This window comes from Antechinus flavipes, chromosome 2 (assembly GCF_016432865.1).
Source record: "Antechinus flavipes isolate AdamAnt ecotype Samford, QLD, Australia chromosome 2, AdamAnt_v2, whole genome shotgun sequence".
Taxonomy (NCBI): domain Eukaryota; kingdom Metazoa; phylum Chordata; class Mammalia; order Dasyuromorphia; family Dasyuridae; genus Antechinus; species Antechinus flavipes.
In genome coordinates, this window is record NC_067399.1 from 342,414,449 (window position 1) to 342,430,782 (window position 16,334).

Below are 16,334 nucleotides of genomic sequence, written 5' to 3' on the forward strand. Positions count from 1 at the left end.
ATAATCATTATTATTATTCTCTAGCTACTCAAGCCCCCTTAGATTCATAACATTATAATATTTAGAGCTAGAAAAGCATTATAAAAATTATCCAGGTCTATCTCTGTTTTACTAATGAACAAGCAAGCTCAGAGAATGTGAATGAATCTCAAGTGGTTACTGGTTTAACCCAGTTTTGCTTAAAGGGACTTTATAAGCTAGCATATAAAAATGGAATTATAATATATGAGCAACTATGCCTCTGGGTATAGAAATCCTAAAGAGGTGAATGGTGAGGCTATCAGACCGCTAAGATTCAAGACAAGAAGATCAGTATGAAAAGGAGGGTTCATGGGAAGCAATATTCAAAGGTAAGCTCTAAATGGATTCATGTCTTAGATATGAAGGAAGACAATAAACAAATTGTAGGAGCAAGGAAGAAAGTACCTTTCAGATTGATGGATAGGAGAAGAGTTCATGATCAAACAAGAGTTAGAAATATCACAGAAATTAAAACAGACAATTCAGATTGCATAAAATATAAAATTCTTATTACATAAAATGTATTTTATGCGAACAAAAGCAATGCAGCTAAAATAAGAAAAGAAACAACTGGGAGAAAAATGTTGCAGAAAGTTTCTCTAATACAGATCTAATTTCAAACATATGTAAGAAACTGATTAAACTTCATAAAAATAAGGACCATTCCTCAATTGATTGATAATGATCCACAAATATGAACATTCAGTTTTCTAAAAAATAAATAAATAAATAAATAAATAAATCTAAGTTATCAAGAACCACATTAAGAAAAATCTCCAAATTAATAATTATTGGAGAAATGTATATTAAAATAGTAAATTCTGGTTCTACCTCATACCTAATTGGCAACAGTGACAAAAAAGAGAAATATCAAATATTGGAAAGATTATGGGAAAACAGACATATATATATGCAGTTTATAGATGGAGGTATGAATTGATCCAGATATTCTAGAAAGCAGTTTGGAATTATGCCCCACTAAAGTTACTAAACTATGATTTTCCCTTTGACCCCCAGTATACAATAGTAGGCTTATCTCTCAAAGGACTAATAAAAGAGGAAAAGGACCCATAAATACAAATTTATTTATAATAGTTCTTTTTGTGGTAGCCAAAAAAAAAAAAAATGGAAACTAAGGGTGTATCCAGGAGATGACTAAACAAATTATGGTATGTGAATAGAAAATTATTTTATTGTGATGGAAGAAATATTGGCATAGGGCTGCACAGAAACCTGGGAATACTTGTATAAAATAATGCAGACTGGAGCAAACACAATCAGGAAAGCAATTTACACAATAACAACAAATTTGCAAAGATGAAAAAATTGTAGGTACTTAAGAATTCTGATCAGTAATCAACCATGATTCCACAGAACTCTATTCACCTTCTGACAAAGAGGACTCGGTACTTAGTGCCAACTGAGACACAGAATTTTTGGACATGAACGATATAGGAATTTGTTTTGCTTGAACATAGATATTTGTTGCAAAGGTTTTTGTTTTGTTTTGTTTTTTTCCCAGTGGAGGTTGGGGGAGACAGGAGGGAGAGAAAATTGCTTTCTTTTTAATTTTTAAAATTAATTTTTAATTTTAAAAAATTAAAGGAGTGTTGATCATTGGGGTTAGGGTAAAAATAGTGTGAGAGAGAATATTCCCAAGAATGAGTGAGACATAAAAACAAAAGGCAACAGTAAAATATACTTAAAATAAATACAAGGCATTTATATTATCTATAAGGCCCTGACTATATGGGATAGGGCTGTTTTGGCCTGTGAGCTCCTTAAGGGCAGAAATTGTTTTTGCTTTTCTTTGTATCAGCGCAGTGCCTGGCAAATAGTGAGCATTTAACAAACACTTGATTTGAAGTTAGGTTGAAATACAACTCTGAGAGGATAGCCTCCTGCAGCTACCCTTCAAGACTCTTTTCCCAAATGTCCAAACCTCCTTATCCAGCATGGTCAACAACTCTTCTACAACACCCCCCACCCCCCCTCTCCCTCGACACACACACACACACACACACACACACACACAAACACACACACACACACTTTTAAATAAATTGGCTGAAGTTTGCTCAACAGCCTTTGTAAATCCACTTATTGAGCCTCACGCTCTTCATCTCTAAGCCATCATAACACACCTTCTGTCCCAGAGTAGCAAGGAAAGCGCTTTTTAAAACATTATAAAGTGCTTTATGAATGTGGATGGCTATTTCAGTAAGGAAATTCTTCTTCTGATCTTCTGATAACGGGAGCAGAGAGACCTTCAGAGACCGACTCAGGGACTGTGATTGGAAGATCCGAAGCGGCCTCTGACTTACCTTTTACTCCCGACCAATCAAAGGCCAGAAGAATTGGGGTGTGTGCGTGACTGCGGGGTGGGGAGTGGGGGATCGGGGTGAGGGAGGATAAAGGAGAATTGTTTTGGCGCAGCGGATACCGGATTGACAGACCTCAGGAATCTTTCCCTGAGCTCCCATCGGGGATCGTCTTCCACGTCACCTTTTGCCTTCCCCATCCAAAAGATTTACGGAAGCTGACTTACTCCATCTTTTCTGGAGCGTGGCTGCTCTACTTTTTGCTCCGTTCTTTGCAGAGCTCCCCGGGGCTGGCTTGTCGCCCTTTTTTGCTTTAATGCACCAGACGGTGAGAGGAAACCTTGCTCATCTCTGCACCGGGGAAACGAGTGTCGACTATGACTTGAGCAGCCTGAGGACCGACCCAGGCTGTGGGCTCTCCTCCCTTGCCTCTGGCTCCCAACCATCTTAGACATCGTTATTCCGGGTCGTTGTCTTCGGTCAGCTCCCCAGAGCAACTAGACACAGGGAAGTTTGGGGCAGGGGAGGGGGAAATTCCTCTGAGATAAAATGTTCGTCTCCAAATCCAATTCCGTTTCTCCTTCCCCTTCCATGGAACAGGCAGAAGCCGACGCCCTGGACATCAGCACCAAAGTGCAGCTGTATGGCGTGCTCTGGAAGAGACCCTTTGGGAGGCAGTCAGCCAAGTGGTCCAGAAGGTGAGTTCTCTGGGGGCTTGGGGTTCAGCTGGAGTGAGAATAACGGAGCGGGGAAAGAAAGCATGTTTTCTCAAGGGGGAGGACAAATGAAAGGCGAGGAAGAGAAGGGAAGGGAGGAAATGGCTCTTGGTTTTGAGGAAAGCTTTCCTTGGTTAAACAATAAACTAGGAGTCAAAATACTTGACTTACTTCAAACTGAAATAAGTTTGCTTGTTATACGTCCTTGACCTCACCTTTATGCAGTCCTTATTTGCCCCATCTGGAAATTAGTTTCAACATTTGAAAATTTGTGTCCCCAAGTGCTCTAAGTTACTAGAATGAAAGGACTATTTATTAGATTTCTGTTTAGGGGGTGTAAGAGAATTTATGCTTTGATCCAAGGAGTGGTCCAAATGCAGACATTTATTTAGCTGTGAATTGGGGTCACCTCATACAGAAGGTTTGAGCTGACAGCAGGCTGCTGGGAGAAAATGGAAAGAGATTCTATCATATCCTTGAGGAGCTAGGGAAAAAAAATGTTCTTTAGTTAAAGACCCTCACTATAAAATTGCTTCTGGATTTCACTGCTTTCATAAACCCCACCAGGTACCAATATGCTAGGCTCAGTCCATATTTGTTAGGGACAGCCCGGATAGCTAGAATTCTGGCAGCTAGGGCAAATTTAGTTGGTTGAGAGGTAGTATACAGTCAGACTTTAGAAGAGAGAGGGTCAAGCAGATACAATCCTTCCAGGAGAGGTGGTAGTTTGGCCCTCCCCCTGAATTCCATTAGCCCAGGGTTCCATTGCCTTGCCCTCTCCTGGGGCCTATCTTCACCCTCCAAATCCTTCAGGGCCATCGATTAATAGAGGACCTGAACAGAGAGAAAAGAGAGGGGGGTAGTGGTGGTGGTTTCCAGACCAGCGTGAGGATGAAATTTAGGTTCCTGGAACAAAGTTCCCCCACCTTAGCTGGACATTTCAGTCTTTACTCTCCTCCCAAATGCCCTCAAATTGAGAATTTACCTTAGTCTTTTAAAAAGGTAAAGGATTAATAAACTGCAATAGTTGAAAGAATCTGCTTTTGAAAATAATGGTTTTTAAAGGTTTGGGATGGAGTAATGTATAAAAACTGAGATTAGATTGCTTCCTCCCCACCTTGACCCTGAAGGAAGATCTGACAAGAAATCTTTGGACAGCTAGATATGAGGCTAGGGGAAAGTCCTGTGGAAATTAAAATGAAGTAACCCTTTTAATCTCTGGAGGCAGTCAGAGAGCTATCTTTTTATGGACCATATCTAAACTGGATTAGCAGGATGAATTTTCACCTGATCACTGGCTTTCCCTGGGATCAAAAAGTCTTCTTATTGACATTTGAATGCAAAAATTAGGGGTGTTTTTGTTGTTGTGGTTTAGGAATGTCTGACTTTTCATGACCCCATTTGGGGGCAAAGATATTGGAATGGTCTTCTCTTTCCTTCTCTATTTTACAGATGGGAAAACTGAGGCAAACAGGGTTAAGTGGTTAAGTGACTTGCCCAAGGTCACACAGCTGCTAAGTGTCTGAGGCCAGATTTCAACAGTCTTTCCTGACTGCAAGACTTGCATGCTATCCATCTAGCTACTTTGGGGGGTATGGAGTAACCATATTAAGTTGGGCTACATAAGCAGTGGTACTCGCTGGGGTTAGAGATTTTCTCTAACTTTCAGAGGCAAAAGCTATGCTTAGAATATAGTAAAATGGGAGGCATTGACTAGGACATCTGGCATAGTTACAAGGAAAAAAATCCTATCCACTCTCCCTCCAAAAATTATTTTTTCATGATGCTTCTAGTCTGGTGATACTTCCTCCTTTAAAAGCTTCAACCTTCTGACCAATGTCATTTAGTCATGTTTACACTCTAGGTTCCAAGGATCTCAACTGTCCTCTGATAATATAAAATCCATCAATTTAGGATTAGAACAGGAAATTCCTTCATTTTTCAGATGAGGAAACTGAGAGCTGGTGAAATGATTTGCCTGTGTGATATAGGTGGCAGAGCTGGAATTCAAATCCACAGACTCTAAATCTTGTTCATGTTCTTCCTACTACACGATGATGCTTTATGATTTCACCAACATTATGTCGGGCAAGAGAGAGGGGCCTCAGCACAGATAAATCCCAGAATTTGAACTCTTCTAGGGTCCTACCACACAGACATCAGCATCCCATCAAGCTAAATTTTGGGAGAGTAGAGAAGAGTGAAAGTTTCTAATCTACAAAATCCTTTGGGATTTGGAAAGGAAATAAAAATCTTCCAAGTATTGCCAGTCAGACTGGAGATACAGAAAAGATCCTGCCTCCCATTTGGTAAAGTGGAGTGGCTTACTCCCTTCCTTCCCTCCCTCCCCACAGGAGGCTTTAGCTAATTAGTGACCACATGACAACTGCCACAAGTGGCATCATTAGAACAATCGATGCCCTCTTGACAGAGCACTTGTCTTTAAAAGGTTCAGTACTCTGGTATGTCAAGGGAAAACATAAATAACTAATGGGACAGGATGGATCTGGTGGCTGAGTTTCTTTTTGTAGCCTTAGTTAGTCCTCTTTTCTGAAATTGCTTCTGGCCTGGCCCTGTTCTGCCTTGGCTGCTGAGGATATGTTAGGGATGCAGCTAGGGAACCAAATGATGCGCTTAGAGGCGGTTCAGAGAGTTGAGGTGTGAGAGAAGTATGAGAATCCCCTTCAGGTTGGTGCAGGTTCAATGTGAAAGGATTCACCAACCTGAAAAGTTTGATTGGCAAAAGGAAAGTCTTATTGTCACTGAGAAGTCAGTCCTGGCAGAGAAATAAAGGTCCTAATAGAGAAATCCTGGCAGAGAGATAAACAGAAGTGTTAACTCTGAGAAGAGAATGTCTTCACAGTGGTCAGAGGTCCTGACAGGCAGCTTTGCCAAGGAGAGAGAGAGAAAGGTTCTTTGCAAGGCATGGTCCTGCTTTTGGGGCTCTGCAAATTATGAGCTTAAAATTGCCCTTTTTTATAAGAGATCAGTTGAATGAGATTCCTTCAATATTGTCACTGCCCCCAGGCCTAGATTTTCAATTGAATGAGACCACTTAAGTTTGAGCTAAGTAGGAGTGATCCTGGACTATTTTCAACTCAATAGAGGGTGCAGCTAATCAATAGAGGGTATAACTAGTCCCACCAAGATAACAGAATGAAGCCACTTTATCTTGATTCCCTGAGGCAGGCCTCCCCCAGAGGAGAGTTTCTCCAAAGTCAGAGGACAATTTCAGGGTTCCCCCCATCATTAGGAAAAAGTGAAAAGATGATTGGACGTTCATTATGTTAAATTCCTTCTCCTAAAAGCAGCAAAAAGAGAAACAGAGATAGAGACAGTGAGACAAAAATTGAGATAGAGACAGACACAGAGGGAAAGACAGAAAGACTGAGAGACAGACAGAAAGCTCTTCCATCACTGTCCAAGCAAGTATACATTTGTGGGAACTGGGAAAGGGCAAACTGCTGAGGGATTAATTTCTTTTGCAATTCATAGAAAGGTAAGAGATTATTTCTGAAATAGTGGAAAGGTTGGAGGAAATGCTGGAAATTTAAAATATAGTGAATTTATATTTGCATAATTTATAAAAATCCCTTGTAAAAGAAGGGACAGAATGTTTTAGTGGAAAAACCACTAGTGCATTTGGGGTTCAGAGGACTTGAGTTCAAATTCCCATTTTTACTTCCTTTTCTACTTGATATCTGTATTACAACTTCTCTGGACCTCAGTTTCCTCATCTATAAAATGAAAGGCTTGGACTCAATGACCTCTAAGATCTCTTCTAGGTCTGAATCCAGGATCCTTTTAATTCCCTTTTAATCCCTTTAATTCGGTTGTGAACAGCCAGAGAGGTGGGTGTGGCCTAGTAAAGAAACCCCAGGCAGAGCATTGGATCAGCTTCTGCCCAAATCAGTGAGTCAGCAGAGGCTAAGGCTGGGTCAGCTGCAAAACATTCATGAGTAAGCAGTTCCCAGAGGTCTCTGATTCTGCATTCCCCTCAGGTTCCTGAAGCCTCTTCCCAAAATCTCCATGGAGATGGATAGCAGTAGATTTCTCCTGTAGTCCAGATGACTGAGGATACACAGAAAGGGACTGTTAATAATCTGAAGTAGTATGTGAGTGAAAAGCCCTCTTCCCCAAGAAAAAAGATGAGTTGAAATTTGTTATAGGGAGAAACAGAGAGGTAGGGAAGAAAGACTTTCGTCCCAGAAATTCTGATTCCAGCTCTGATATTTAAATGACCTTTCTTCAGTTGCAAAACTGCAATACTGAATTTTTTCAAAGGACTACAAAGGACCTGGATCTTCTTCTTCTTCTTCTTTTTTTAAATTATAACTTTTTATTGACAGAACATATGCATGGGTAATTTTTTACACCATTATCCCTTGCACTCACTTCTGTTTCGACTTTTCCCTTCCCTCCCTCCACCCCTTCCCCTAGAAGACAGGCAGTCTTATACATGTTAAATGTGTCACAGTATATCCTAGATACAATATATGTGTGCAGAACCATACAGTTCTCTTGTTGCACAGGAAGAATTGGATTCAGAAGGTAAAATAACCTGGGAAGCAAAACAAAAATGCAAGTAGTCCATATTCATTTCCCAGTGTTCCTTCTCTGGGTATTTCCAATTGATATTGGAACTGAATTAGATCTTCTCTTTGTTGAAGATATCCACTCCCATCAGAATTAATCCTTATAGTATTGTTGTTGAAGTATGTAATGATTTCCTGGTTCTGCTCATTTCACTTCACTGCATCAGTTCATGTAAATCTCGCCAGTCCTCTCTGTATTCATCCTGCTGGTCATTTTTTACAGAACAATAATATTCCATAACATTCATATACCACAATTTACCCAGCCATTCTCCAATTGATGGGCATCCATTCATTTTCCAGTTTCTAGCCACTACAAACGGGGCTGCCACAAACATTTTGGACCTGGATCTTCTTATAAATTCCTTGGCTTGGCCCCTTCTTAGGATATAATCTTAAAATTTTCTGAAGCCACTGGATTTTGTTTTTCTTTTCATCCTCTAAAGTGCAGTCTTCCTCCCCCTCTCCCCTCCCCCACAACAAACACTACTTGGAAATAGGATTTGGTTCATGAACATAACAATACTAATATGATGGCTGATACTAATAATGGGCAGCTAGGTGGTGCAGTTGATAGAGCATCCAATTTGTAATCAGGAAAACACATCTTCATGAGTTCAAATCTAGCTTCAGATAGTAGATGTAACCCTGAGCAAGTGACTTAACCTTGTTTGCCTCAGGTTCCTCATCTGTAAAATGAGCTGGAAAAGGAAATGGCTAAACATCTTTGCCAAGAATGACTCCAAAATGGGGTCACAAGCATGACTTTAAAAATGACTCAATAACAATACTACTACTAATAATTACTCATTAATAGTAATAAGAGGCAGCTAGGTGGCTAGACTATTGCAATAGCCTAATGGTTAGTATCCCTGCCAGAATCTTTCCTTGTTCTAGTCTACCCTCTATTCAATGACCAAACGGATCTTCCTAAAATGCAGATCTGACTGTTTGAGGATGTATTCTGATGGAAGTGGATCTCTTCGATAAAGAGAGCCTTAATTGATCAAAGATGGACAGAAGCAGCTACACCCAGAGAAAGAATACTGGGAAATGAATATAAACTGCTTGCATTTTTGTTTTTCTTCCCGGGCTATTTATACCTTCTGAATTCAATTCTCCCTGTGCAACAAGAGAACTGTTCGGTTCTGCACACATATATTGTATCTAGGATATACTGCAACCCATTCAACATGTAAAGGACTGCTTGCCATCTGGGGGAGGGGGTGGAGGGAGGGAGGGGAAAAATCAGAACAGAAGTGAATGCAAGGGATAATGCTGTAAAAAATTACCCTGGCAAGCGTTCTATCAATAAAAAGTTGCTTAAAAAAAAAACAAATAAAAAGACCTGACTGCAAAAAAAAAAAAAAAAAAAAAAGGCAGATCTGATTGTTAACCCTTTATTAAATAAATTCCAATAGTTTCCTTTTACCTCTGTGATTAAATATTAAAATCCTTGACATCCAAAGCCCTTCAAATATTATCCCCTATCATCTTTCCAGTTTTCTTACAGCATATACTCCCCACATGCTCTTTGATCAAGGCCTCCTTGCTGTTCCCCAAACAAGATACTGTTTCCCAAATCTGGGCATTTCCCTGGCTATCCCCCATACTGGGAATTTTCTCCTGCCTTACCTCTACCTCCTGATTTATTTCAAGTCCCAATTAAACTTCCACCTTCTATAGGAAGCCTCTTCTGATTCCTCTGAATTCTAATGTTCTTCCTTAGTAAATTATCCTGTATACATACCTTGTTTGTACATAATTCTTTGTCTCCTCCATTAAGCTATGGATTTCTTGAGCACAGGAATAACTGTGCTTTAGCTTTCTATGTATCCCTAGCATTTAGCACAGTATCTCAGACATAGTTGGCCCTTAACAGATGTTTATTATTATTGACTCTTGATACTCTACTGGTTCAGCCCCCCTTGTTTCTACATGGAAATAATAATAATAGCTAGCATTATGTTTTCTCAAAGATAACATTCATTCTGAGGGCAGTGGAATGACCTAGGCAACAGAAAAGCTGTGTCCAGCTGGGTGCTTTAACCCCCTAAAACAATTCAATCAGTCAACAGGCATTGATATGTTACTATATTCCAGGCACTGAGCTGAGCTCTGGGGGTGAGGTACAAAGGAAAGAATATACACTTTCTCTCCCCCTCTACCCCTCTTCCTTTCTTCCCCCTTTCACTCTCTTCTCCCTCTCTTCCTTTTTCCCCCTTTTCCTATTTTTCTCTCTCTCCCTCCCTTCAAGGAGTTCATACTCTGATAAGGGAGGAAAACATTTAAACAATTCTGTGCATATAAGAAGGTAATCTCAGAGGAAATGCAATAGAGGGAAGAAGGGAGAGAAGGGGAAAACCAGAAAAAAGTTTCTTGTAGAATGGGGGAATTTAGCTGAGTTTTGAAAAAAAGCTGAGGAAGCCAATGGGGATAAAGAGGAAGTTCATTCCAGGCCTGAAAGTGGGGGTGCGGAAGAGGACAGTTCAGTCAGTGCAAAGATACTGAGGAGTGATGGACTATCATGTATATTGTTTTTGCTATATTCCCAACACCTAGCTCAGTATCTCCTACATAATAGGAAATTAATAAATGCTTGTTAAAATGAGTTTGGGGGATCTCAAATATAATGGCATTCATTCCAGAAATTGAAGCCAAGCAGAAAATTGGGATATCAAAAGTAAACAACTAAGACTGTGAAATATCAATCTCAGGATTGATTTTATGTTATTTTAAGCAAAAACATGGGTACTTTGCCCACAGAACTTTTTTTTAGCTAGGATAGTTTGAACAATAAGCATTCATATTATTCCTTATCCAAGGAAAAATCAGTGGCCTTAACAATGATAATGTTATTAAAAAATTGTAATATTTACAAAAGTATTTCCTCACAACCCTATGAGACTGGTATTGTTTGTATTACTGTGGGAAAGTAGGTTTGATAGATTAAAAATTACCAAGAGACCCAGACTAATTTCTCTGAGGAAGGAGCTTTATCTTTTTTTATTAAAGATTTTAATAATACTTTATTTTCCAAATACATACAAAGACAGTTTTCAGCATTCAACAATCAGCTTTGCAAAATCTTGTGTAACAAATTTTTCTCCCTTCCTTCCTTATTCTCCCCTTCCCAAAACAGCAAGCAATCCAATATAGGTTAAACAAGTATAGTTCTTCTAAACATATTTCCATATTTGTCATGCTATGCAAAAAAAATCAGATCAAAGGAGAAAAAAAGCAGACAACAACCACCAGTAAAAAGTGAAAATACTATGCTTGGATCCACATTCGATGGAGCTTTACTATCTTAAAAGCAACCAAGGAACATCAGGGAACTCTGATCTGATATTTGTAAGACAAGGATTTTCTCCCAAAGCAGGGTAACCCTTTAATCATTATTTGGAACTAATAAGCTTCTGCTGGGGCTCCAAATCCTGAAACTCTCAGCACACTTCCTGCACCTGACTGAATGAGCAACAGATGCCTGAGTAGAAACTTGTGACTCTAATGGAGTCCATTCCAATATGATTGCCTCCATTTTATTGATGAAAAAACTGTGCCTGAGAAAGAAAGGAATTTATCCATAGTCACATAGCTAATTTGTCAAAGTTAGGATTCAAATGTAGTTCTTCTACCTCTGAGTCTGGCTCACTGTATCATAGTAATTCCATGGTCATCCCTGGGACAAGTCCTGTACAAGAAAATTATTCATCTTTGAGTTTCTCATATCTCTTGGAGTGAAAAATAAAGAAGACACACATTCTCTCTGTCCCTTTCCCTCTTCTCCTTCTCTCTCTTCTTCTCCCTCTTCCTTTCCCTCTTCCTCTCCCTCTTCTTCTTCTTCTTCCTATCCTTTTCCCTCTCCCTCTTTCTCTCCTTCTCCTTTTCCCTTTCCCTCTCCTTCTCCCTCTCCCTCTCCCTCTCTCTTCACAACTATTTAAATACTTCCCAGCTCAAGTTCAGCTCCTCCATAAGTCTTTCTTTTACCTGTCACTCCAGTCCTTAGAGATAGGTCCCTTTTCTGCCGGGCCCTTCTCATGTGCCATCTTAGATTACAAATGTAACCTGAATGTTAAATGGGGATCCCAACTCCCTATACTCTTGCCAGTCAAGACAGGGTTCTGTATTTGGAACATTCCTAATAATTCATCTCATTAGCTTGAGCTCCTACCCATAATCTCTTTAGACAAAAATTAACATAATCTAGTTTATTTCTAGAATGGTTGAATCAATTCAAATGTTTGCTATTAACCAAGACAAACATTGATAAGCATTTTTAACATAAATATTTATTGTAAAACGGATAAGGAGATAAATGACCCTTGGACCCAAATCTACTAACAGGAACAAACCCTAATAGCTCGAGGTCGACTCTCATTAATCTTCCCTACAATATACTTATGGCATATATAGATTCTGGATATGTGTCTGTCAGCCATTTCACCTGTTTCAGGTGACTCCTGTTTCCACAGCTGATGGAGTACACTATTTCTGCAGCTGCCACCTCTTATTGCTGCCAATTACAATCCTTTGGTTCCACAGGTCTGCCCTCATCTCCTCTTGGCCCAGGAAGGTTTTCCCTTCTCTGCCTTCATGGTTCCTCTACTGACTTCCTTCCCAAACCCAGGAGCCCCTTTATTTCCTAATCATTCCTGCTTGGTTCTTTTTGCCATATACCTTTGGCCTACAGAATTTTGGGAGAATGAAATGTTTTGGGTTTTTATTTTTCCCTATCATCGCCATGTACTTTGTAGTATATTCTGTATTCAACCTCCCTGTCTGATTCTTGCAAACTAAAAGAAGAAAAAACAAAAAGGAAGGAAATTTTCTATTCCTGTTTTATTACATTACTTATCTTTTTGTGAGTCTCTATTAGACTGCAAGTGTCTTGAGAGCAAGAATTCTCTCATTTTATTCATGTATTGCCCACACTTTCTAGCACGATGTCCTGCACATAGTAGATGTGTGATAAATGAATGTTGTTGGTGATAGATATGAATGAGGACATAAAGGATAACTGAAGTATAGCCTGGAAAAGCCAATCTAGGTTGGAGGCATTTTGTGGATCAGTTCAAAATTGCCACTCATGAACTCCCAACAGTGTGTGTGCTTTTTTTTTTTTTTTTAGTAATGAATTTTTTTAAAGTTATATATTGAATTTATTATGCACATAAAAGGATGACCAATCTGATTATAAGTAGATTGTTGGTTTCACATACGATTTTCCTTTATCTGTTTTTTTAATTATTTAACTTTTAAAAAATGTTAATATTTTTCCCAATTATACTTAAAAATTTTAAAGTTCTTTTTTACAATTTTAAGTTCCAAATTTTTTCTCAACCTCTCTTTCCTCCTTCATTATTGAGAAGGCAAACAATTTGATAAATGTTATATGTATGCAATCATGCAAAACATATTTCCATATTAGTTATGTTGTAAAGAAAAAATATATTTATTTTAGCAATTCAGAGAAGGCATTTATTCAAAACAAAGAAATAAAATTTAATTAAATAGTTAAATAAATAAAAAGTTAAATAAATAAATGCACAAATAAGGCATACTTTCCAACAGATTTCATATCAGCAGGGAAAATATCTACCTCTTTTCCATTTCTGTCCATTGCTCTCCGCTTTTATCCTCAAACCAAACAGAACAAAGTAAGACCCTTCTGCACATGATGACTTCAAGTATTTGAAGCTAGTGTGTCCCCTAATTAATTTTTTCTCCAGGCCAAACATTCCCATTTCTTTCAGTTAGTCCTCATGTGACATGGACTGAAGGGTTTTTTTTTGCTATCTTGGTTGCCCTCTGCTGGATAATTTCCAGCTTATCATTTTCCTTCTTCAACCATGATTTTAAGATGCTCAGAGGTTCTCGGCTGTCTCTTAGGGGGTGAAGTAGAAATATTAATAACCTACTAGTACTTGAACACAGGGTGCTTTGGGGGGTCCAATGCAATCCAAAATTTATGAAGTGATTTCTACTGGGGGCTAAGATGGTCTATAGTGTTAATGGAAGATCTCCATTATTTACTATAGCATCAATACTATACATTGTTTTGCACTCAAATTATTTTCTTGATTCTCTTTCCTTCACCTTGCACTTCCCTCCCTGCTCCCCACTTTAGGTTTTTCATCATCAAAGAGAGCTTTCTGCTTTACTACTCTGAAAGCGAAAAGAAAAGCTTCGAAAGCAATAAGTATTTCAACATTCATCCTAAGGTGAGGCCATCAGCATTTCATGCTTAGAGCTTGAGTGAAATTGGGATTTAGAGTAAGAAGAAAAAAGATTTAGTAGGAAACAGTGAAGAGCCTATTTCCTGGGTTTTCACAGCAATACTGATTTCAAAATAAGGAAAATGTGCTTTTAATGAGCCTTTGCAAAACTAATAGCCTTCGACAGATTATGTATCTTTGTTTTGTATTGGATAAAGTGAATTTGGATGTGGGTAGGATCTTGTACTTGAAGGAGTTTGAGATTGGGAAATCATGAAATCTCTGAGAACTGCCATCTGTCTTACCTAAGGAATAATTGGGGCAGCCAAATCTTCCTAAGATAGGGAATTTGAGCAGAGGGCTGTCATAGGGTATATTAAGCTTCTTTCTCAGGCCCCCCCTTTTCAATTTCAGTAACCTCAAGCCTCGCCCAAAGGTTCCCTCTATCTGGTTTCTAGTCTGAGGTCCTCAGGGCAGGGTACTACATGTTTCTTTTATCAAATTTATTTATTTTTAATACACATTGTTTTATGAATTGTGTTGGGGAGAAAAATCAAAGCAAAAGGGAAAAACCATGGGAGAGGAAAAAAAAACAGAAAAAAGAAGTGAACATAGCATGTATTGATTTATATTCAATCAGTATTGATTGAATGTAAATAAGTAATGAAATGTAAAATTTCATTTAAAAAAGAAAAGAAAAGAAAAGAAAGTGAATAAATAAAAAACTCCATAGTTCTTTTTCTGGACGTAGATAGCATTTTCTGTCCAAAGTCTATTGGAATTACTTTGGAACTACTATGTTTCAATAGAATATCCCAATCAGTCTGATTCTGGGGCTGAGGTGGGTAATATATTCTGGTTGTTTCTTAGGGTGTTATACCTCTGGGGGGCTGTCTTGTGGAAGCCAAAGAAGAACCCAACATGCCCTATGCGATGAAGATCTCTCATCAAGACTTCCACGTGAGTAAAGCTTCCACTTCCTTGACTTCCGCTAGGACCAGCTCCCCCTGTTACATTCTTCAGGTCCACAGTTCAGGAACAACTCAGGCAATGCCAATGGCCTCAATCTGCTGTCAAAAGGTACCCAAAGGATTTGTGGTCCATCAGTTTTCTATGTAATAATTAGCTGAGGACTACTGGTGGATTAAGGAAGGGCTATGACCCTCTCATTCTCTTTCTTTTTTGGGATGCCAAAAAAGATGGGTCAGTGACCCATCTTGGGAATAGACAACATTCCAGTATTTCCTGTATTTTGAAAGCTATGGAGGAATGTGGGTGAGGATCAAATATGTTTACTGCACACATTTATCTCTAAGGGGAAATCAGATAGGAGAAAAAAAAAAGTGTTGTTCTCTGCCTTTGTAAACACCATTGAGGCTCTATGTGGATAATGGAGTAGTGTTAAGTTTTAAAATCTTGTTAGGTTTTAATCTTGTGATGATTCAGAGCCATCTACACCCAGAGAGAGGAGGGAACTGAGGGTGGATCACAACATAGTATTTTCATTCTTTATTGTGATTTGCCTGAATTTTATTTTCTTTCTCTTGTTTTAACTTTTTGATTTGATTTTTCTTGTGAAGTTAGATAATTGTATAAACATATATGCCTATATTGGATTTAACATATTTTTACCATGTTTAACATATATTGGATTACATGCCATCTAAGGGAAGGAATGAGGGAGGGGGAAAATTGGAACAAGATTTTTCAAGGGTCAGTGTTGAAAAATTATCCTTGCATATGTTTTGAAAATAAAAAACTTCAATAAAAAAAGGTGTGTTTACATGGATTTGAGGTACTTTGAGAAAGCATAGACCACAAGCAGGAACAGACCCTTCTGTTAAAAGAGTACTCACTGTGTAACTATTTGGTCACTGTCCCTGCTGAATGCAATGACCTTAACTTTCCACACCAGTACAGAACAAAGGAGAGCTAAAGGAGACAATGATGCCGAGTATTTCTGATGTGCACTGACCCACATGTGCCAAACTCAGTGTCTCCTTCTGACCTTGCTTTCTTTTTCCCTCAGGGTAATATTGTGCTTGCTGCAGAGTCAGAGTTTGAACAGATCCAGTGGCTGGAGATGTTACGAGAGTCTGGGAAAGTGTAAGTGTCTGGGACAATGAAGGAAGAGAGTGTCCAGATAGGCAACTTTGGGGGAGGGAACCTTGTGGATGAGGAGCTAGGATCTGCTCACAGAGACTCTGCCCAGCCTGCCCTCCTTACCACTCCTAACTCCACCAAGTGGTCCTCACATCTACAGGAAGATAGAGAGGTTGGGTGCTATGGATGAAGATGGAGGCAGTAAGGGAGAGATAAGGAAAACTTCTCAGGGAGAAGAGGAGACAGGAAGAGTCAGCAGCATAAGAGGAAGCAGAAAATTGTCCTCTCTTGCCATTCAGAGAAATTCTAGAACCTACAGATCTTCAAAGACTCTAGATACCAGAACTTGACACACCTGAC

At 39.0% G+C, this 16,334-nt stretch overlaps 1 protein-coding gene across 1 annotated transcript in view; it reads left to right on the plus strand.

Annotated features, from left to right (window-relative positions):
- Positions 1-2,422: 2,422 nt before the first annotated feature.
- Positions 2,423-16,334, plus strand: part of PLEKHD1 (pleckstrin homology and coiled-coil domain containing D1) — a 40,408-nt gene continuing 26,496 nt past the window's right edge. Inside the window, exons 1-4 of the mRNA XM_051977900.1 lie at positions 2,423-3,040; positions 13,784-13,877; positions 14,742-14,831; positions 15,901-15,977. Of these exons, the coding sequence (XP_051833860.1) occupies positions 2,892-3,040; positions 13,784-13,877; positions 14,742-14,831; positions 15,901-15,977 (410 nt within the window). The 5' untranslated portion in view covers positions 2,423-2,891. The remainder of the gene's footprint in view (positions 3,041-13,783; positions 13,878-14,741; positions 14,832-15,900; positions 15,978-16,334) is intronic.